Below are 23,362 nucleotides of genomic sequence, written 5' to 3' on the forward strand. Positions count from 1 at the left end.
GAATCAGGCACCAGGCCAGGAAGAGCAGATCAAGACGGGGACACTGCCAAGCCTCCCACTCCCCAGAGAGAGAGGAGGGTCCCTGAGCCGTCAGGAAGGAGCAGGCTGAAGGAGAGTGCTGTGGTCCCCATGCCCACACCCCCCTCCCGTCCCCCCCTCACCCCCGCCCAACATGTGCTTGGCCAGGACTTTGGACAGCATTCAGCCCCTCCGGCGTCTGCACTGGGCTCTGTGGGTCCTTCCCCTTCCAAGGGCACAGCCCTCAGCCTGGTCCTATCCAAGAGCCCCAGCCAGGTCCCAGGGTTGGCTGGGCATCCAGACCTCTGCCGAGACCCTCCCCGACCAAAACTCAAAGCCCGGAGGCTCTGCCTGGTCACGGTCATTCCACTCACTGCTGAGTGCCAAGGGGATTTAAAAACCAGAATGCGTGGATTCGAGACATAAATGTGTCACACACTGACATAGCACCCTTGATCAAACCGTTCCTGCAGGTCCTGGTAGAGAGGCAGGGATGACGGAGCTGGCACGGTGTGGGCGCCTTGCAGACGCGGACCGGTAAGGCTGCCTGCACCGTGGCCTTCACTCCCTTCACCTGCTGCCCTCAGCCAGGGTGGGGTAGGAGGGATGAAAGTAGCTGGCTTCCATATAGCAGCACCAGAGGTACCTCGAAGCCCCCTCACTTTTCCCACTTCCTCCTCGCTGACGGTAGGCGGTCCCCACGCGTGATGTTCTGCGTGGTGCCCATCACAGGGCAGACCCTGGTTTCAGTTTCCCCAGGATGACGGCTGTCCTGATCGATACACTAACCAGGCCAACCAACCAGTCTCCACTTCTGGGGGTAGGTGGGCAATGGGATGGTCACATTTACCCGGGAGCTGCCCGGCGCTGAAAAGCCCCGTGGCAGCTGCACAGAGAAATGCAAAGGAACAAACAGCCCACCTGCTTCCCTCTGGCGTGTGGAGGCAGAATTTCGATCAGATCAGGTTCCCTGCTTGGAGGGGCCCCCAGAAGGAAGAGGTCACCGGGTGGAGTAAGATGGTTAATAGATGCCGGGAGCCGGGATCACAGCACGAGGGCGGCCCCGGCCCGTCTGCTGGGTGCGTGGTCCTCGTTGTGGACCCTCTAGCATGGTGTCCAGTCCGGCTGCGCCTCGGGTTCCTCGTCTACAGCACGGGAGCAGCAGCTTTCCGTCCCGGGTCAGAGGCGTAGTGGGTGCCAAGTGCAGGGCCCACGCCTGCCAGGAGCAGAGCTCACTGCGTGCGCCGTTGTCAACTCTGCACAAGTCTGTGTGGCCGTCCTGCCCTCAGAGCCTCCGTCTCTGCCCATCCCGGCCTGTCAGCAGCCAGCCTATCCCACGGGCGCTGAGAGTTCATACAGACGAAGGGCACGTCAGGAAGGACCTGTGGGCGGGGCTTGTCATCTTCAGAACCACGGAGTGGGGCTCAAGGTTGGCCAGGTCCAGGCGCACGGTGGGCCGGACGGTGACAGGAAATCTGGGCTCTGGGTGCCCGAGGGTGAGAGACAGGCCTGCCCTGCAGGGTTCCCTCTCCTTAGCTTTGCCCCACCGCGGCCATCATCAGCGTCCTGGGTTTGGAAAGTGGGCAGAAAGGATGATTTTTCTCGTGGTTTCTGCCCTGTACTGGACTCCCTGGGGAGGGGAGGGCAATGTGTTATAGAAGTGAGAGCCGGGAGGGAGTCATAAGAGGCCCAGGCCCCAGGCCAGGGCAGGAGTGGGACAAGGAAAGGAGGGACAGAGGGACCGTTTAGAGCAGGGACTTAATCCTGTGTGTGCCACGGACCCCTGGGTAATCCCTGAAGCCTGCAGACCTCTGCTCGGGAAAACATTTCAGTGTTTGCAAGGTGTGTGAGGTGACAGAGGGACACTGATCCGCTGAAATGAAGTTGTCACTGCGTCAGAAGATAGACCTGCATGATCGTGGTTCCCGTGTTTTCTCACGAACCCTTGGTCACAGGTGGCGGTTTGCAAGCCACCGTCACTCTAAAGTGATGCGTGAGCCATGAGGATGGCAGGACAGAGGGTCACGAACGTGTCTCCTGGGGGCAGAGCCCGGGTGCTTCTCGCACAGCTGCGGTTTGTTGCCTCCGTTCTTATCTGGAGGAAATACCAAATTCCAGTTAGAGATTTGTGAACATGAAGATGTAATCTTTCCTCATCCAGGTTCGTGGACCCCGTATCAGAACGAGGGTGGCGGCGCTGTCCCGGACCTCCCGCCCTGAACGTGTTGCCACCCCGTACTGAGCTGTTTTTCTCTCTCCCTTCTGTAGCCCTGCACGAGTTCCCCAATGACATCTTCACCAACGAGGACAGAAGACAGGGGGCGGTCGTCCTCCACGTGCTCTGTGTAAGTACCCCTCCGGTGGCCCTGTCTTCAGGGCCGGAGGGAAGGCCTGGCGGGGGTCTGGGGGGCGGGGTGCAGAGAGGTGCTCTCAGAGGAGTCTCCCCTCCTGTTCACATACCTGGTAGGGGGCCTGTGAGCCCCATGGAGGGCGATCTCCAAATGTACTTTTTAAAAAATGTTTTTATTGAAGTGTAGTTGATTTACAGTGTTTCAGGTGTGCAGCACGGTGATTCAGTTACATAATATATATGTGTGTGTATATATATACGTGGACCTATTCTTTTCCAGATTCTTTTCCATTATAAGTTATTACAAGATATTGAGTATAATTCCCTGTGCTTTACAGTTAGTCCTTGTTGTTTATCTGTTTTATATATGGAAGTGTGTATCCAAACGTACTGTTTCTAAGAGGCCACGGGTGTGTACACTGGAAGATACCTGGATTTTTCTTTCCTTGATACCCATGCCCAGGGCGTGGGTTCTGAGGTTGGGCAGAGCAAGGGCTCTCTCTGCCGAAACGCCACCTTCTCGGGGAGGCCTTCCTTTTCCAACCAGCCCTTGTCAACTGCCTGTCTTTCCCCTTACCCGGCTTTACGTTTCTCCACAGCACCGAGCACTCTGTGACATAATATTATAGAGTTATTTGCTTACTGCCCGTCACCCTCACTCACACATCAGCCCCATGAGAACAGGGATGTAGTTTTGTGCGTGGCTTCCTTCCCAGACCTGTTCCTGGCACATGATGGGGCCAAAGTATTCGTGGATTCAATGTAATGGCACGTAGTAGGTGGTCCACCACCGCCCTAGCACTTCGTCCACAGGCCCAGTGGCTTGAAGGCCTTTGGTTTTCCTTGTCCCCATTCGGAGAGTTTGAGGAGGGTGCAGGGGTGAAGCTGTCTCGAAGGAGTGGCTGCAGAACCAGAAAGACTCAGGGCAGAGGCTCCACTAGGTCCGTCACCGTGCTTTCCCATCTCGGCGGCATTCACTCTCCCCCGGAATGCTCTTAATTCCGTTCTGGTTACTTATTGCTGGGAAACAGTCTCCAAATTTAGTGACACACCCAAGAATCACTTTCTGTTTCTCATGGGTTCCAGGGGTCAGTAGTTCAGAAAGGGCACAGAGGGGATGCTGTACCCCCGGATCCGGGGCCCAGGGTGGGACGATTCGGATGGCTGGTGGTGACGCCGATGGCTGGGGCTGGAGCCATTGCTGCTGGAGGAGCCCTCGGAGAAGGCTCGTCCACTCCCTTGTTTGCTGTCCGTGTCTGCGGTGCCCAGAGGACTAGGTCGGCTGCGACCGCTGACCAGAGCACCTTGGCGTGGCCCCTCCAGCGTGGCTCCACGTGGCAGCTGAGGGTTTGCAGAGGGAGGGTCACGGTGACAAGGGAGAAGCCCTGAATGGCCCGGCCTTAGAAGTCACACACGTCATTTCCGGCGGCCTCTATTGCAGTCACACATACACCATGACTCAGGGGAGGGGACAGAGACCTTACTTTTCCAACCACACCTGACCTGAGTAGGTCAGTGGGCACACCCTGGGCTCTGGAGTCAGACCAGACGTGGGCTGGGGCCCAGTTCTGTGCTCCCTGCTTTGTGCGTGGCTTCCGGTAAGATATTTACCCTCTGGACGCATAAGCTGCCCTCAGCGTGACCCCCTTCCTGGTGAACTTTCCCCACGCACCCCAACCGGCCAATACTCTGCCTGAAAAAAGGGCACGAGGGATCTCCTGTCAGCAAAGACATTCTCTAACAATACCAAACGGTAGAGCAGACTCTGCAGCCTCCTGCCCTTCAGCACAGTTGCAGGCACAGAGCAGTTACTGTGGAGGGCAGCTGCCACCCCTGGCACAGGGAGCCTTCCCGGTCACCGGGCTGAGAACGTCCCAGCAGCCTTAGCGCCCTGACGCCTCGGCATCTGAGAGATGAGGCTTCCCCTCTCGGCCCGGGCCCGAACGGCACGAGCTTCCGTCTCCCAAGGCAGTGCGGTTATCTGCCGATGGCGGGGCTCCGCCTCCCACCGGGGTCCTGAGGAAGGTGCGTGCGCCTCGTCCTCCGTGAGCCGAGGATCCCCGTAAGGCCTCTGCCCTCTGGCAGTGCATCCCAGGCAGGCATGAAGGGTAATTCTCCCCTTTGCTTAAAGGTGCTTTTTTTCCCCACGTGCCTAAAGGGGTGGACATAAGCCTGCAGCTTCACACTTTGTCATCACTGGCTCTGACCCCCATCCTCGGCCCTGGGCCCTGCATCATAGAAACCACAGGGCAGGGAGTCCAGGGGCCAAGGTCAGCGTCCACCCCTTCAAGACCACGCTCCAGGCACCCGGAATTTCAGAATTCTCCACCCAGGCAGCCTGTACCTGTGGCCAAGGCCTGCGCAGGCCTCCTCCCGGACCCACCTCACGGAGGGAGGAGACCCCGGTGGAGAAGCCTGACCTCCTGCCTAGGGGGGTCCCCGTGCAGGCAGGTGCAGGACGGGGCCAGGCTCGGGTCAGGAAGGGCCCCTCTTCTCCACCTGTCAGGGTGGGCCTGCTGGTGGCCTCCCCAGGGTCAAGGAGCAAGTCTCGGTTATCCTACCCTTGAGAGTATAAGCCCCCTGGGGGGACCTGAGCATCCCGAGAAACCCTTACGCAGCGTCTGACGAGTCGCAGAACAAAAGCTGCTCAGTCCCTGATTGTTCAGCACTGAGACAAACCGTTCTTTTTACCCCTCCACCCACTATGACACCCAACACATTTAAGGCGCTTAGAAATTGTCAGATGAACATTGTTGGTTGTAAGAAAGGCTGCCAGGGCTAACCTCAGCCGTTTCGGTGGCCAGTGAACAGATAAATGCATGAGTCAGAGCTACGGGAGCTACACACAGGTTCCTGCACTCAGCCTGCTGGAAAGCGTCTCCAAGCCCCTGCAACATGGTGGCACCGGGCTGGACCCTTCTAAAAGCCCGGACACAGCTCACCCTGCAGGAGCCCACTGTCCTGTAGGCAGGCCCACCTCTGGACCGCTCCCACGGTGTGTGAGCGTGGCCGTGGTCCCCCCAGTGCCGTGGGAATGCAGTGAAGGCTCCATCCAGTGCTGAAGGGCAGCTGAGTGGGTTTGAAAAGTGGGCAGGTGTTTTCTAAAGGAGAAGGGGGAAGGGATTCCAGGCAGAAACCAGAAACCCGTGATCGAAGATGTAGGCCCTCGAGTCCAGGGGTTCTGGAGTGAGCGGAAACTAAGGTGGGAGGGTGGGAGGTACCAAGAGGTGACTCGGCTGCTGGCTTGGAAGTGCGGGGAAGCAGCCCCCAGTCGCCATCCCTCCTCGCCTGGGGAATTGGATCAGGCATGGCCAGAGGTGACCCAGAGCAGTCTGCTCCCCAGCCAGGCGACAGAGGTCCAGGAAGTCCAGTGAGGAAGGCTCAGGGCCATTTGGGTAGGGGTCCCAGAATCCAGGTTCCTGAGGAACACCTCTCAGGACATCATAAATGGGATGTGGGGACTCATCGTCTGGCCTCCTCCAGTGAGGGGAGGGAAGCCCTCTGTGGGAGGGTCCCAGAGCTGTGTCCTGTCACCCCAGGCCGCCCCAGGGAGAGGGCCCCAGGAACCAACTGGCAGTGATTTGGGGTCTCCACCGGAGTGCCTGAGCCTTTCAGAGTATAACGCAAAACCTGATTAAACTTTACATTTGCACCTAAACTCACACACCCCTTTCCACACAGACCCGGTGAGTTTGCTTTTCACGGGAGGCTTTTCAGCCGGGTGCTGGCCTCTGGTCACAGGTGGTTCTGAGGACTCCCCGAAACCATCCTTCAATCTTACTTGTCTAAAAAGCTTACCTCTTTTTCTTTTCTTTCACACAAATACGTCCCTCTTTTGTGTGAGCTTTGTGGAAATCACGTAGCCATTTCTGGTTAAAATTTCCCCACACTGTGGCTTCAACTTTCCCTTGGCTTTTTCTGGTTTTGTGGCTGTCAGAAATGCTCAGGCCTGAGACTGCGCTAGAAAAAGAGTCCTTCTGACTTTCTTTCCATATGGGTTCCTTCCTAGAGTGCAAATCCGTCGTCTGTGTAACTTTATCAACAATGACTATCCCCGAGGAAACACACTTGTCTGAGAACTTGCTTTACAGTCAGCCTGTTCTAACGTTGAGATGCTGAAAGCAGTGTTCCTGGTCTGTGAGGAGATGTGCACCCTAGAAACTCATGGGCCCTGCCCCAGATGGACAAGCAAGCCTGGAAATAACTCTGTGGAATCATGCTTTGTTGGTGATTTATAAATACCTTGTGGCGTTTTGCTGCGCGTCCTGCGTGTAGACAGCCGAAGCTCTGCGATTGTGAGCCGGGCTCCACATTTTCTCTTCCAGTGAAGAAGCTTTAAGTCATCCATGTTTGAGATTCTTTCTCAAGACTGGTCTGTCTTGAATAAATCAGCCTCCACAGCAGAAGTAAATGCCCCCTGTGTACCTTGTTAGCTTTCGAAGGGATTCTGCCTAAGTTTTGAGCCTTCTTTTTGCATTTTTAGTGTGATTCCTCTCTTTCGGCGGGCAGAGATTTCTACATGCTTGGGTGTGAGGTGGTAAGGTATCGCACTCCTGGAAATGAACGTGGAGGCCTTACAAACGCAAATTCTGCTAAGTGAGTCTGGAAGATGGGCTGCTAGCTGGTCCAGTGACTCAGACCCACCCATGGACCAGCCCAGGACAGAAGCATCAACGAGAATGTTTCTGACATCCATCCTTATATTCTAAAACCTAGACACTCTGTGCCCACGGAAGAAACTTCTTCCTCCGAGGAGCCTTTAGGGTCACATCAGGCCTCCCAGGGTGGCCAAAGGGATGCTCAGGCCACCAGGAGGTCCCTGACCGTCTTCCTTCAGCCAGCTCTGTCCGGTGGGGGGACTCCCTTGTCCATATGTCCATCCTCACTGCATCCCAGTGTCCAGTGTCCATTAGTGGCTCCCACGTGAGGAGAGGAGGTGGGCTCCCAACAGCGTGGGTGTTAGAGAAGCACAGGCAGGAGCCGTGTGCTGGGCCATCGTGCGAGGGCTCCCGCCCGGGGAGGTGCTCCAGGAGCAGCAACGGGGACCGTTCATGTCAGTCCCTGCAGCATCCCCATAGGATGGTGTCCAGGGCTGGATCCCCAAGGTTGGTGGTCTCCCCAAGCCCCCAGCTCCTGTCCACATTTCTCTCCTCCTTCTCTGTCCCGGAAGTTTTTAATCTGGTCTAGGAATTGAGGAAACTCACTCTGTGAGCCTGCATCCAGATTCTCCCTTATTCCCAGATCAGCTTTTTGAACTCAAGAACTTGCTCATTTCTGTCTCGTGATTCCATGAAGACCTCCTGTCTCCCCAGAGCTGCAGAGGAAAACAACTGGCACTGGAGGAAGGCCCCTGGGACAGAGGTGGTGAAATGTGATTGGAATTCGAGGGTGAGGCTGTTCAGATATCGTCCTCCCTCTGCAGTTGTGGTTTCTCTAGGTCCAGTCTGTATTTCCTTGATGTCGCGGCATTGCCCGCCTAGCCCAAGCAGAGTGCCTGCATGCCCTGGCTCTCTCTGTCCTGCCCCGTCTAGGCCATCTCTGCCCCCGAGCTGCCCCCGGCTCCCCCTGGTGTCCTCTGCCTCTGCTCTGCTTGCTCACTCCCCGCCCCACCCGCACTGTTCACTGTCCCTTAATTCACAACCCCCAGAAGCCTCGTGTTTTTTCTGCCAGACCATGGGTCACCCGCCGACCTGACACTTGGTCAGGTCTTCATCAGTCAGGGAGACTGAAGCACAGGAGGGTGGGCGGATCCTGAAGGGGGACTCTTGGCTTTGCAGCCTGCACCCTAACTCCAACCTAACCCCCCACCCAGAGCAAGGTGAAGGCTACTTTGGATGTGCTCCCTGGGAACCCGGGGGAGAGCCCCATCTCGGGTGGGAAGGACTCCCTTCCTCTCCCTGACTCCTCCGAGCTCCAGTCCCCTTTCAGTCCTGCGGGAGGGGGCTCTCTGGAAGGGGCCTCACTCCGTGGATATCATTTCCTTGTGGGCTGGGCTGCTTCCAGTTATCTGTTTAATTATAATATCTGGAAAATAGTTTCCCTGGATCCACTCCCTTCCCTGGGGCCTAGATTGCTTTTGTTAAGAGCCAAAGAATAAACTAATTGATGCCCTAGCCAGTTCTCAGGGGATGGAGGGGCCGGGGTACCAGCAGGAGGTGGAGGGGGCCCTTCCTGCCCCCCCACCCCCACCCCCCACCTCGTGCCGACTTGGAGAGGCAGCTTTGCATGTCAAAGCGCCACCTCAGCCCCAGGGGTTATTTTTAGCTCTCCAAGGCCACGCTTTTGCTTTTTTGGGCCTGAGACTCAACTTTACTTGCATAGACCAGCGCTATCTAGTAGCACTTTCTGTGCTGATGGAGGTGTTCTCTCTCTGCTCCTTCCAATACGGGGGCTGCTGGCCACCTGTGGCTACTGAGCATTTGAAGTGTGGTTAGTCTGACTGAGAGGTTAGTCTGATTTTAAATTTTATTATAATTAATATAGGTTTAAATAGCCACAAGTGGAAGGGGCTCCCCTAGAAAGCCTAGAGATGAATTCTAATTCAGCATCATCCCTCCCTTTGCTTATGTTGTCAACTCAAAATCACGAAGCAGAGGTGGCCGGGAATAAAAGGTCACCAGGAAAGAGGCGCTGCTCCTTTACCCCAGCCTCTGATGGATTTAGTAGCTCCAACAAACGGGATGCAGAGAAGGCACTGCCAGGCCACCAGGACGGGATGTTTGATGAGAGAGTAGGACACCGAGATTAGGAGTGAGAAAGTATATCACCAACATGCTGGGGGCTTTGGAACAAGTTACAGAACTTCTCCTGGCCTCAATTTCCACATCTGTAAAGTGGGAGTACATAGTAGATACTCAGGAAATGTTAGGTTCTTTAGTCTTCACCTTCTCCCCACCCCACATCCCTCTAAGGGCAGCTCACCTGTGCTTAACCCATCACAAAGGACCAGAGACAGACCCACTGGGAGACAGCCCCGTCTTGCAGGGCACCAGGATAGGGGGTGTCCCAGAGACCTCTGTGCAACTGGCATTTCCACCCAGGGCCCAGGGCTCTGGGAGAGGGGCTGCCTCAGGGGTTTTAACATTTAAGGGGACCCACAGGATCTGGTCAGCAAGGCCCTGGCACAAGCTCACTGGTGAGGTAGATGTGTTTAGTTAAGGGATTTCACCCTGGAAGAGAAAAATGATTAGAGGAGCTTGTGGAATTTCCTGTTTACTCTTGGAAAAGTGCTGAGCATGTCCTTAATTTGTCAGTGTCAACTCAAAGCTAAAACTGGTGTCCAGAGAGGCTTAGTACAAAGAGGGTAAATTATGTTCCGATAGATCTTAAGTTACTCACTCCTCTCCTCGCATGAGACCCAGTTCAGACGACCCAGGGCTGACCATTAGGCACCATGGGCTGCACACAGCTTGGCTGGTGGTTGATTCTCCAGGACCCGGAGCTGGATATAAAGCCTGGAGGTTAAGAGCACGCACTTTGAGTGACGCCCACCTGAGGCTCAGTCCTGGCTTTTCTACCGATGAGCCGCGTAGCCATGACAAGCTGCTTTACCTTGCCACGCCTCCGTTTCCCCATCGGTCCCTGGAGGTAAATGCACGCCCATCTCATCTGGCTGCTTTCAGGAATCATGAAGACAGGCGTGCAAAGCTCCTGGCGGAGCATCTGGCGCTGCCTGGATTATGCCCCACCTGTACCCACTTAGTATTTACAGCGGGTGTGTGCCTGCCTGACCCCCCATCATCCAGCCCCCGTGACTCTGGGCTTTTTCTGGTCCCCAGAGCCCCTTCTACCAGAATGCAGGGCAGCACAGATGTGCCAGGAAGTCACCAGCCCCCAGAAGTAGCCCTCAGACAGAGAGGGGTTGGGGAATAAATAAATACCTCGGTTCCCTTGTGCCTCGGATGTGCTCACGGAAACGCCACCCTGTCTCCCGCAGTTGTCCAAGCAGGGATAAGCTCTAGGTGCCCATCCAGCATCTTGCTGGATAACACACCTTGACGAGCTGCCCGTTCTTCCCCAACTCAGTTTCCTGCTCTTCTCCGGGGGGGCTCTTCCTGAGATTCCCCCCCTCCCAGTTAAAAGACTTGCACTGGAATCCTGGGATCCAGTTCTGCTTCTGAGGCAAAGGCTGAAGAGATATCACCTACCATTATTATTATGCACATCCGTTCCCTCTCTAAAACCCATGAGGCTACAGGAGATGCAGAATTCTGAGACTCCAGCCCCTTCTGGACAGGCACACACTAAGGTGCGACACGAGTTGATCTACTGTGTCTTTGGTTCACGTCCTGAACGCAGCGCAAGAGAGGAAGAAGCTTTGGGGGGAATGAGCTTTGGAGCAGACAGTGTCACATTGGATCTTATGAGGAGCATCAAATGGTGAAGGAAGAGAGCATGCACATTGCTCAGATACCAAACGTTTACCCATGGGGACTGGACACCCACAGCCTGCTGTATGCTTCTCTTCACCTTATTTATCTAATTTATCACTTGGTCCACCCTTCCCCACTCTAATTATTTTATTTTCCTTTATTTTCTTACATACAAAACAAACTTAATTTCTGTGTTCCTCTGAGATGACATTGCCAACAGTCCCAGTCTGTGAATAATAGTAGTATACTGACTACAATTTTGTAGTACTTTTTCCTCTGTAAAGTGTAAGTTCAAAAGCTAAACACACGATGAGATACTGATACTTAGCCTAAAGAACTAGTCTTTAGCAAACATTGACCAAATCAATCGGGAAAAAATAGCCCGTTACATGCTCTAATTTATCAGAAAACACTCCATGTATTTTTCTTTTTGAATTTTATTTATTTTTTTATACAGCAGGTTCTTATTAGTCATCCATTTTATATATATTAGTGTATACATGTCAATCTCAATCTCCCAATTCATCACACCACCACCACCACCCCCGCCAATTTTCCCCCTTGGTGTTTATACGTTTGTCCTCTACATGTGTCTCTATTTCTGCCCTGTGAATTGGTTCATCTGTACCATTTTTCTAGGTTCCACATAAATGTGTTGATATATGATATTTATTTTTCTCTTTCTGACTTACTTCACTCTGTATGGTAGTCTCTAGATCCATCCACGTCTCTACAAATGACCCAATTTCCTTCCTTTTTATGGCTGGGTAATATTCCATTGTATATATGTACCACATCTTCTTTATTCATTCATCTGTCGATGGACATTTAGGTTGCTTCCATGACCTGGCTATTGTAAATAGTGCTGCAGTGAACACTGGGGTGCATGTGTCTTTCTGAATTATGGTTTTCTCAGGGTATATGCCCAGTAGTGGGATTGCTGGATCATACGGTAATTCTATTTTTAGTTTTTGAAGGAACCTCCATACTGTTCTCCATAGTGGCTGTATCAATTTACATTCCCACCAACAATGCAAGAGGGTTCCCTTTTTCTCCACACCCTCTCCCGCATTTATTGTTTGTAGATTTTCTGATGATGCCCATTCTAGTGTGAGGTGATACCTCATTGTAGAGGTGTGAGGTGATACCTCATTGTAGTTTTGATTTGCATTTCTCTAATAATTAGTGATGTTGAGCAGCTTTTCATGAGCTTCCTGGCCATCTGTATGTCTTTGGAGAAAAGTCTATTTAGGTCTCCTGCCCATTTTTGGATTGGGTTGTTTGTTTCTTTAATATTGAGCTGCATGAGCTGTTTATATATTTTGGAGATTAAACCTTTGTCCGTTGATTCGTTTGCAAATATTTTCTCCCATTCTGAGGGTTGTCTTTTCGTCTTGTTTATGTTTTCCTTTGCTGTGCAAAAGCTTTGAAGTTTCATTAGGTCCCATTTGTTTATTTTTGTTTTTATTTCCATTTCTCTTGGAGGTGGGTCAGAAAGGATCTTGCTGTGATTTATGTCAAAGAGTGTTCTTCCTATGTTTTCCTCTGAGAGTTTTATAGTGTCCAGTCTTACATTTAGGTCTCTAATCCATTTTGAGTTTATTTTTATGTATGGTGTTAGGGAGTGTTCTAATTTCATTCTTTTACATGTAGCTGTCCAGTTTTCCCAGCACCACTTATTGAAGAGACTGTCTTTTCTCCATTGTATATCCTTGCCTCCTTTGTCATATATTAGTTGACCATAGGTGCATGGGTTTATCTCTGGGCTTTCTATCCAGTTCCATTGATCTATATTTCTGTTTCTTTACCAGTACCATATTGTCTTGATTACTGTAGCTTTGTAGTATAGTCTGAAGTCAGGGAGTCTGATTACTCCAGCTCCGTTTTTTTCCCTCAAGACTGATTTGGCTATTTGGGGTCTTTTTTGTCTCCATACAAACATTAAGAATTTTTGTTCTAATTTGGTAAAAAATGCCATTGGTACTTTGATAGCGATTGCATTGAATCTGTAGACTGCTTTGGGTAGTATAGTCATTTTCAAAATATTGATTCTTCCAATGCAAGAACATGGTATATCTGTCCATCTGTTTATGTCATCTTTAATTTCTTTCATCAGTGTCTTACAGTTTTCTGCATACAGGTCTTTAGTCTCCCTAGGTAGGTTTATTCCTAGATGTTTTACTCTTTTTGTTGCAGTGGTAAATGGGAGTGTTTTCTTAATTTCTCTTTCAGATTTTTCTTCATTAGTGTATAGGAATGCAAGAGATTCCTGTGCATTAATTTTGTATCCTGCAACTTTACCAGATTCATTGATTAGCTCTAGTAGTTTTCTGGTGACATCTTTAGGATTCTCTGTGTATAGTATCATGTCTTCTGCAAACAGTGACAGTTTTATTTCTTCTTTTCCAGTTTGTATTTTTTTATTTCTTTTTCTTCTCTGATTGCCGTGGCTAGGACTTCCAAAACTATATTGAATAATAGTGGCGAGAGTGGACATCCTTGTCTTTTTCCTGATCTTAGAGGAAACGCTTTCAGTTTTCACCATTGAGAATGATGTTTGCTGTGGGTTTGTCATATATGGCCTTTATTATGTTGAGGTAGGTTCCCTCTATGCCCACTTTCTGGGGAGTTTTTATCATAAATGGGTGTTGAATTTTGTCAAAAGCTTTTTCTGCATCTATTGAGGTGATCATATGGTTTTTCTTCTTCAGTTTGTTAATATGGTGTATCACATTGATTGATTTGCATATATTGAAGAATCCTTGCATCCCTGGGATAGATCCCACTTGATCATGGTGTATGATCCTTTTAATGTGTTGTTGGATTCTGTTTGCTCGTATTTTGTTGAGGATTTTTGCATCTATATTCATGAGTAATATTGGTCTGTAATTTTCTTTTTTTGTAGTATCTCCATCTGGTTTTGGTATCAGGGTGATGGTGGCCTCATAGAATGCGTTTGGGAGTGTTCCTTCCTCTGCAGTTTTTTGGAAGAGTTTGAGAAAGATGGGTGTTAGCTCTTCTGTAAATGTTTGATAGAATTCACCTGTGAAGCCATCTGGTCCTGGACTTTTGTTTGTTGGAAGGTTTTTAATCACAGTTTCAATTTCATTACTTGTGATTGGTCTGTTCATATTTTCTATTTCTTCATGGTTCAGTCTTGGAAGGTTATACCTTTCTAAAAATTTGCCCGTTTCTTCCAGGTTGTCCATTTTATTGGCATAGAGTTGCTTGTAGTAGTCTCTTAGGATGCTTTGTATTTCTGCGGTGTCTGTTGTAACTTCTCCTTTTTCATTTCTAATTTTATTGATTTGAGTCCTCTCCCTCTTTTTCTTGATGAGTCTGACCAGTGGTTTATCAATTTTGTTTATCTTCTCAAAGAACCAGCTTTTAGTTTTATTGATTTGTGCTGTTTTCTTTGTTTCTATTTCATTTATTTCTGCTCTGATCTTTATGATTACTTTCCTTCTGCTAACTTTGGGTTTTGTTTGTTCTTCTTTCTCTAGTTCCTTTAGGTATAAGGTTAGATTGTTTATTTGAGATTTTTCTTGTTTCTTGAGGTAGGCTTTTATTGCTATAAACTTCCCTCTTAGAACTGCTTTTGCTGCGTCCTATAGGTTTTGGATCGTCATGTTTTCATTGTCATTTGTTTCTAGGTATTTTTTGATTTCCTCTTTGACTTCTTCATTGAGCTCTTGGTTACTTAGTAACACATTGTTTAGCCTCCATGTGTTTGTGTTTTTACGTTTTTTTCCCTGTAATTCATTTCTAATTTCATAGTGTTGTGGTCAGAAAAGATGCTTGATATGGTTTCAATTTTCTTAAATTTACTGAGGCTTGATTTGTTACCCAAGATGTGATCTATCCTGGAGAATGTTCCGTGAGCACTTGAGAAGAATGTGTAATCTGCTGTTTTTGGATGGAATGTCCTATAAATATCAATTAAATCTATCTTGTCTATGTGTCATTTAAAGCTTGTGTTTCCATATTAATTTTCTGTTTGGTTGATCTGTCCGTTGGTGTAAGTGAGGTGTTAAAGTCCCCCACTATTATTGTGTTACTGTTGATTTCCTTTTTTATAGCTGTTAGCAGTTGCCTTATATATTGAGATGCTCCTGTATAGGGTGAATATATATTTATAATTGTTATATCTTCTTCTTGGATTGATCCCTTGATCATTATGTAGTGTTCGTCCTTGTCTCTTGTAACATTCTTTATCTTAAAGTCTATATTATCTGATATGAGTATTGCTACTCCAGCTTTCTTTTGATTTCCATTTGCATGGAATATCTTTTTCCATTGCCTCACTTTCAGTCTATATGTGTCCCTAGGTCTGAAGTGGGTCTCTTGTAGACAGCATATATATGGGTCTTGTTTTTGTATCCATTCAGCAAGCCTGTGTCTTTTGGTTGGAGCATTTAATCCATTCATGTTTAAGGTAATTATCGATATGTATGTTCCTATTACCATTTTCTTAATTGTTATGGGTTTGTTTTTATAGGTCCTTTTCTTCTCTTGTGTTTCCCACTTAGAGAAGTTCCTTTAGCATTTGTTGTAGAGCTGGTTTAGTGGTGCTGAATTCTCTTACCTTTTACTTGTCTGTAAAGCTTTCTCTCACTTTTTACTTGTCTGTAAAGCTTTTGATTTCTCCATCGAATCTGAATGAGATCCTTGCCAGGTAGAGTAATCTTGGTTGTAGGTTCTTCCCTTTCATCACTTTAAATATATCCTGCCACTCCCTTCTGGCTTGTAGAGTTTCTGCTGAGAAATCAGCTGTTAACCTTATGGAAATTCCCTTGTATGTTATGGTTGTTTTTCCCTTGTTGCTGTCAATAATTTTTCTTTGTCTTTGATTTTTGTCAACTTGATTACTATGTGTCTCAGCATGTTTCTCCTTGGGTTTATCCTGCCTGGGACTCTCTGCGCTTCCTGGACTTGGGTGGCTATTTCCTTTCCCATGTTAGGGAAGTTTTCAACTATAATCTCTTCAAATATTTTCTCAGGTCCTTTCTCTCTCTCTTCTCCTTCTGGGACCCCTATAATGTGAATGTTGTTGCGTTTAATGTTGTCCCAGAGGTCTCTTAGGCTGTCTTCATTTCTTTTCATTCTTTTTTCTTTATTCTATTCCGCAGCAGTGAATTCCATCATTCTGTCTTCCAGGTCACTTATCCGTTCTTCTGCTTCAGTTATTCTGCTATTGATTCCTTCTAGTGTATTTCTCATTTCAGTTATTGTATTGTTCATGTCTGTTTGTTCTTTAATTCTTCTAGGTGTTTGTTCTTTAATTCTTCCATGTCTTTGTTAAACATTTCTTGCATCTTCTCGATCTTTGCCTCCATTCTTTTTCCAAGATCCTGGATCATCTTCACTATCATTATTCTGAATTCTGTTTCTTGAAGGTTTCCTATCTCCACTTCATTTAGTTGTTTTTCTGGGGTTTTATCTTGTTCCTTCATCTGGTACATAGCTCTCTGCCTTTTCATCTTGTCTGTCTTTCTGTGATTGTGGTTTTTGTTCCACAGCCTGCAGGATTGTATTTCTTCCTGCTTCAGAAAACACTCCCTGTATTTTAAATGTTGGTTCTCAGTGGTTTTGCTCTTTGTCAAGTTTCATGATGATTTCCCTCTATCATCCTGCCCCTGGTGTAACATGGAGATTCCAGATAGGGGGTTCATGTTTAATCAAAGACCTGACCTTAAAGTCCAGAAGCCTCTGCACCCCAGGGACCCAGATCTGCAGCCAGTTCTGAGGACTGTTCCCTCCTTGCAGATCTTCACCAGAAGAGCTCCGATGGCCCAGACATGTGTCTCAGGCGGGGGCCCCCCAGAAGCCAACCCTGAGACAAGGTCCAGGGAAGCGCTTCACTGGTGGATGACCCCACCCTGGGGCATGAGGCAGAGAAGGAAAGCAGCCAGTGGAGGGTATGTGCTACAGCCAGTTACCCTGTGGCAGGCGCTGGAGCTTATCCCTCAGGGACTGGCAGCTGATGGAGAGCACAGGCCTCCGATGACGACCCAAACTGAGGCGAGAGGGAGCTGCGGTATTTATCCCCCGCCTCCTGTCAGGCACAGGCTGGGGGCTGCACTTCAGGGGGAGACGACTGCTCTGAAGCCCTCAGCCAATAGATGGATGTTGTCGGGATGGAGTTCCAGGAGCGTGGGTAACGATGATGGCGGACACTCCCTGTCTGCCGAGACCAGTGCCAGCCATGCCACCCCAGATGGTAGCCAACTGGCACCTGTGCCCACACCTTGAACTCACCCTCAAGATCTTCTCCCCAGCCCCACCCGGCTGGGAACTCCTGAGGCTGGAGACTGTCCTGCAGCTTTGCACAGTCTGTCTGAACCAACGGAGGTGTGTGGGTGGAGTGGAAAAATGATGTTATCACTCATCCAGTGAACGGAGAGGAATCTGCATGCAGCTCCCCAGTCCCAGCACCCGCCATGTCCCCTCAGGTGTGCTGTGTCATCCCTCCTACCCCGCCCCAGCCACTTTCCTTTCTGTTCAGCCCACACATTTCCTTTCCTTCTGGCATAGCAAGGCTCTTGTCTTGTCTAGTCCGGGCTTTTGTTTCCTTTGGTGCGTCTCCTCTGGCGCTGCGTCTGACTTTGGACTTGACAAATTCTATTAGTCCTCCTGTCTCTCAGGATTCGTGAGAAGGTCGAGAGTGTAAACCACATGCTGCCTGTGTGGTCTTTAATGCTCGGGGCCTCCGTGTCCGCATCTGCGTGTGGGGCTAAGGCTAGCCACGCCCTCATAGGAGTTCCGCTGTGGGTTAAGATAAGGCGTGTGATGTGCTTGGTCCAGGGCCGAGCACGGAACATTAACCATCATTTTCATTGCTCTTTCCTGGATCCAGCTACGGTCACCTCTTGCCTGGACAGTCACCATCACAATGATCTTCCAGCCTCCTTCAGGCCCCTCCCTTCCAGTTAGAATTAAGCACCATAAGCATCAGACTGACATGTCAAATGCGATGTCCAGATCCTGCTTTGCTCAGGACTGTCCCGCCAGCAGCGTCCCCATGGCCAGAGGGCCAGCTTGGCTGGGGCAGGGTCGGGTCACAGTCCGAGGGCCTGAGTTCAATGCCAGCTTCATGGCTCTTTAGGTGTGTTGCCTCGGGCTAGTTACTTCGCTCCCCTTAGTTTTCAGTAACACGAGGATAATGACAGTGTCTGCGTCAGAGAGCCCTCTGTGTGGGGCGGTGAAAGAAATCCATCCTCCCAAGCGCTTAGATCACAGGCTGGTGCTAGAAAGGGCTGGGTAATTGTTAGCCATTTTTCTTATTCTTATTTCAGAGTGTCCCCACCGTCCATGTGCCAGCCATTTGTCTTTTTTTCCCTTCTTCTCTGCACTCATATATCAGTCTCACAAAATCAGATTCTTCCTCACCCGCCAAGGAATGCCAGGGCCTTCGTGCCCCCAGTTCCTGGCCAGGCCGCTGTCACCTTTGGTCTCCTTGGAAGCCTCCTCTGAGCTCCAGCTGGATGCCGTCTCCTCCTTGAAGCTTTCTCTTACTTCCCATAAGGAAAAGTGGGATTTTTCACTGGCTCAGATCTGCCCCTGCTCTGAATCCCCACTTTCTTTGTTTGTCTCCCAAGGACTGTCACGCAGGCCGCCCTCTTACAGTGCGTCTTACCTCTCCCCCTCCCTGGATGAGTGTGAGCGACTGGGGGCCACGCTGCCTTGACGGCACCTTGTACGCAGGGACAGCTTATCCAAGGCGTGGGGTGTGCACGAGTGAATGAGTGACGTGTGCTTAATATCTTGGCTACTGAGTGTAGGGTCTGCCCACTAGGCTAGTGGGTAAGAGTAAAGCAATGAAAATAATATGATGCTTCTTAAGGCTGGGCGATCCATCAGTCCTGAGTATAATGAGATGACCTTTTGGGAATGGACTTTATTGAGAGATGTGTCCTGAGTTAAATGCTCAAGATACCCCAGAGCACAAGGCAGGAGAGAGTAGATTAAAGCAAAAACACCGATGCCACCTACCCCAGTTACATGCCTTGCCTCTCTCCACGATGTCAGTGGCGCCAGGTAGCTTGGGCTTTGCAGAGATCCAGGAACAGCAGAGACTGTCCCCTGCAGAGCTGTGTCTGTTTCCCAACTTCACAATGAGTCAGCGTCCTTTCTGAACATTTGTACCAAGATGTAGCATCTAAACAAACATGTCATTGATGACAATCACAGTGTTCTCTTACGCTATTAAGTTAAATTCTTTCCCTGAAGTGTTGGCCTCTATCTACCGAGCTATTATTTCAGCAACCAAAGCCAGTGCCTGCGTATGAAAACCACCCGAATGTGTTATCAGTTAAGGAATGGGCAGAGGTGGGGTTTGGGATGTCGTGGAAGGAGCCAGGCCTGTGTGTCTCAGACACCAGGACTCTACTCCCCTCCCTTTCCCTGAGATCCAGAGAGTGTCTCACCCTCTTCAGAGGCTCCTGAAGATTTTCCGGAACTGTTCCCATTGCTAGTGCTCTCTTGTCCTCACACTTTAAGGAACCTCAAGGGCCCCCAGAGATAACTTGCCCTTTCAATAAGCACCCCCTCTTTTGCTGGGGAATTTGGGACCCGTTCCCAAGGAGCTGGCTTAGAGGCTATTTGGAATAAACTGTCAGTCATCGACCTTCCCACTCACTGTCAGCCGGGGACCAAGATGGCGCCCACCTACCCAACTCCTAAACCAACGTGTGTGTCCTCGGCTCCTGGGACACCTGTGATGCTTTCTTTGAGAGTCTTGTTTCCTAAAGCGCGCTTCACCTTTCTCCCAAGGATACTAGCAGCTGTTTAAAAATAGATTTCTTGATGCAGTGCTCTTTCACCTGGAAATCACAAAGCGAGAATGCGAGTTAGGTCCAACCGTGGCCTCATCCTTGGGCCTGTGGCTGGGATGCTCTTTGTGTATCCTTGTGATGTACCCTCAGAATACTGAGGACTTCCTGCTCCGTGCCCGGGAGTGGACTCCAAAGGTAATCATGGAATCTGTCTTGTGAGCTATTTCATTAGCGCTCTGTACAAGGGTAGAAGCCTGAGGATATATTTTTTTTCGCCTCTTGAACTTGTGAGAGCTGTCTTTTCCTCAGCGCTGTGGACTGCAGGGCTGAAGGCAGACGTGTGTGTTGGGCAGTTAGCAGAATGCTTTTCAGCATCTGAAGCTGTGATGGGCTCAGCAGTCTTGGCTCGTGCTGGGTCCTCTCATCCTCTCCTGGACACAGGCCCGGCTTCATTTGACTTCATTGCTTTCCTGTTTTACAGAGTTGGCTTGAGGCAAAACCCATTACTCTCCTCTGCAGAGGGCGGGTGCCAGAGGGTAATTTTATCCCCAGGCTCATGTGCACATACAGCACATCTGAATGCACACATGACACACACAGATGCTTATCTATGGATACCATAACCCTCTTTTAAAAGACAATAGGAAAGAAATTTTAACATCTTAGGCAGGATTACTTAAAGTGGGATTCTGGATAAATAAAGGGGTGTGTGTATGTCTGTCTGTTTTTAATCTCTCCCTTGGCAAGTCAGAACTCCATTGAAGAGGGAGCGTAGGTTGACATGGAGTAGGAATACAGCTTGAAATGGAGCTGTGAGTTTTTAAAAGACAGCAACCTTTCATTCTCCCCTGCAAACCCACGGGCCCCTTGGCTTGGCCATCTCAGAAATCGTTGCCGCCGTCCATTGAGTGGCTCAGGTTGGAATCTTAGGAATCAGCTTTGGTTTCTTTCCTTCCCACCCCGCCCATCAGCAAGTCCCGGCCATTCCATCTCTAACCTGTGACTCTATCCCAGTCTCCCATCTATCTTTGCTGGCATGGCCATCATCATCCCTCCCCTGGACCAGCATGCCCCGCTCATGTCCATGTTCCACGTTACAGTCCAGGCAATGCTTTAAAGACATACGTGGGTATCGGGCTGCATGTTCTGGGTCTGCCCACCTCTCCAAATTCATGTCCCCCCACCTGCCCGCCACACTTCCGCCCCACAGACCTGCCTCATGTTCCTTAAACATTTCAAGCTCGTTCCACCTTGGGTACCTGGGTGCACCCCTTCCTTCGATTCCACGTTGACCACCTCTCCTACCATCTTGTGCGTTTTTTACACACTCCTTGTTTCTCACGTGCGAACACTCCCTAACCACCTGCCGCCTGAAAGTTTTGCTCCACTGTTTGCTGGCAAAGGAACCAGATTTTTCTATACCAAAAATGGCAAAAAGTGGATCCTCTTGTCTCCCTTCCTATAGTAAATAGACAAGTCAGTTCGGAGAGGAATCTGTCCAAACTAGAAAGAACTCAGTATGACTAACGAGATGATTTACTGTGTCATCCCTAATAAAATTAGCTGGCCCTTGTTTTAAAAAACAAAACAAAACAAAAAACTGTTAGGAAGGAGAAAGCTCTTTTGTGAGTGTGTCTGTCTCTACGTGATGTAGTGACGGTGTTGGCATGGAGACGCAGCATGGGAAGGGAAGGAGATGTCCTGCACTGTAAGATGCGGCAGAAGCTAGGGTGTTTCCCGTTGTGATATTTCTAATAACGAGGTGCAAAGAAGTAGCAGTTGCTGGGCATCAACAGGAGAGCGATGCTGCTTTGAATGTCTTCAAACCAGTTGAGTAGTCTCTGTTAGTCTGAGTAGTCGAGGGTCTCTCTCTATTTGTCTTTGGGGTAAATGGGCGATGGTACCGTTCACCAAAGGAGAGAGAGTGTGGCTGGGTGAGGATGTCAGTATCTTAAGCTCGTCGATTTCCATGACGGCTCAGTGCTAGTGGGTCATTCTGTCCCAGAGCTACCACTGTCCAGCTCTATGACCTTGAGTAGGTCACTTGCCCTTCTCAGATCTTGGCCTCTTCACCTTTGTTTTTCTTTCTTTTTTGCGGTACGCGGGCCTCTCACGGTTGTGGCCTCTCCCGTTGCGCAGCACAGGCTCCAGACGCGCAGACTCAGCGGCCATGGCTCACGGGCCCAGCCGCTCCGCAGCATGTGGGATCTTCCCGGACCAGGGCACGAACCCGCGTCCTCTGCATGGGCAGGCAGACTCTCAACCACTGCGCCACCAGGGAAGCCCCTCTTCACCTTTAAATGAGAAAAATGTTCTCAAGGTTCAGTCCAACTCCAAGATCCACAATTGGTGCAGAAAACAGTGAAAGGGCTCACGAGTGACTTCAAGCGTCCATCCCTGGTCAGCCGCAGCACTGTCTGATTCCCTGGGACTCAGCCCCTTCCGAGGAGCCTGGGCTGCCTGGAAACACAAAGAAGCGTTGATATTATTGTCCAAGTGACACTCGCCAGGCGGTGGCTGGGAGCTGCAGCACGGGGGTATAGCCAGGCACTCTTGGAGGCTCTGTACCTTCTTGTCACAAGAGAACAGGCTCATCTCCATGACCCTGGCGTTATATCAAGTCACGTGACCAGTGTGGGCGGAGCAAAGGCCCACAGCTGCTTCATATAAGGAGCAGGACTTCTGTAGAGAAACAAGAGCCACTGCCCCCCAAATAATATTCATGGCTAGAGGCAAGATGCTAGACAACTCCAGAATCAGTTTGCTGGTGGTCCGTATACTGCAGTCCGTTACCTGTGCACGAGCCCAAGGCATCAGGGTGGGAGCTGGACAGAAAGGTCCCCCGATAAGGCTCATCTGAAGCTCTGCCACCCGGGTAACAGGCCACTAATGCCCCCGCGTCATTTTTCAGCCATCAGTGGACCTGGCAGTGGTCCAGGTGCATCAGAGAATTTCCCAGAAGCTCAGAAAAACAATCAACCAAGTAGGTACGAACTTCTTCTCTCCCATTAAGATGCTGACAAGGGAGAGCGGGAGAGAGTACCGCTGTACTTGTGAATATACAATGCACAAACACAGCGTCCAGCTGGTCTGCTCCAGGCTGTGAAGGGAAGGGGGAGGGGGAATGGCATTGGCTGGTGGTCTACCACATGGGGAGGAGCATGCGGAGTCTTCCTCATACCTCCTCCCTTAATTCTCCCATTTTATACATGAGTAAACTGAGGTTTGGCAGAGTAAATTGCTGACATCGTGTTTAGACCAATGTTGTGTAAATATCTCGGGTTGAATCAAAGAAATAGTTATGGAGACGTTTGTAAGGACGGGGACGTGGTCCTCACCTCCCAGGGGTCGGACATCTTGTAAGACGTGAACTGAGGAACATCACACGGTAATGGAAGGTGAGATGCTCTGAGAGCACTGTGTGTACATCAGCTTCTCCTCCCGTGAGCTGTTCTCGTTTCCGTTTTGGTGATGGGTCAAGGCTCTGAGAGGGTCAGTGACATAATACCTAGGATGTAGGGATTATTTCCCCATTTCACAGGTGAGGAAACTGAGGCGCTGAGAAGTTAGGCAACTTGCCCAGGGCATAGAGCCCAGGAGTGACAGCTGGGGTTGGACCCAGGTGCACGGCTCCGGAGCAGAGGCGGTGGGGAGAGAGGCCCCCTTCCATGGCTGTGACCTAAATGATGATTTTGGAAGGGACTCCAGGCGTGGTCAGTGAGCACGTCGTTTGCTCAGTTTTCAAAGCCTTTATTCTGGTCACAGCTCTAGAAACCTCCCAGTTCCTGTAAGCTGCCAGCGGACCCGGGGGTTCTGGGGTAGCCCCGGGGACTGTGGCCATGCTGCCA

At 50.0% G+C, this 23,362-nt stretch overlaps 1 protein-coding gene across 8 annotated transcripts in view; it reads left to right on the top strand.

The window, feature by feature from the left end:
- The window catches only part of SLC24A3 (solute carrier family 24 member 3), a 460,451-nt gene that overhangs the window by 265,341 nt on the left and 171,748 nt on the right, over nucleotides 1-23,362 (top strand). For all 8 annotated transcript variants that reach the window (XM_033840346.2, XM_073792619.1, XM_073792622.1 and 5 more), the window contains exon 3: nucleotides 2,287-2,363. In XM_033840346.2, the coding sequence (XP_033696237.1) occupies nucleotides 2,287-2,363 (77 nt within the window). The remainder of the gene's footprint in view (nucleotides 1-2,286; nucleotides 2,364-23,362) is intronic.

Source organism: Tursiops truncatus, chromosome 15, assembly GCF_011762595.2.
Source record: "Tursiops truncatus isolate mTurTru1 chromosome 15, mTurTru1.mat.Y, whole genome shotgun sequence".
NCBI lineage: Eukaryota > Metazoa > Chordata > Mammalia > Artiodactyla > Delphinidae > Tursiops > Tursiops truncatus.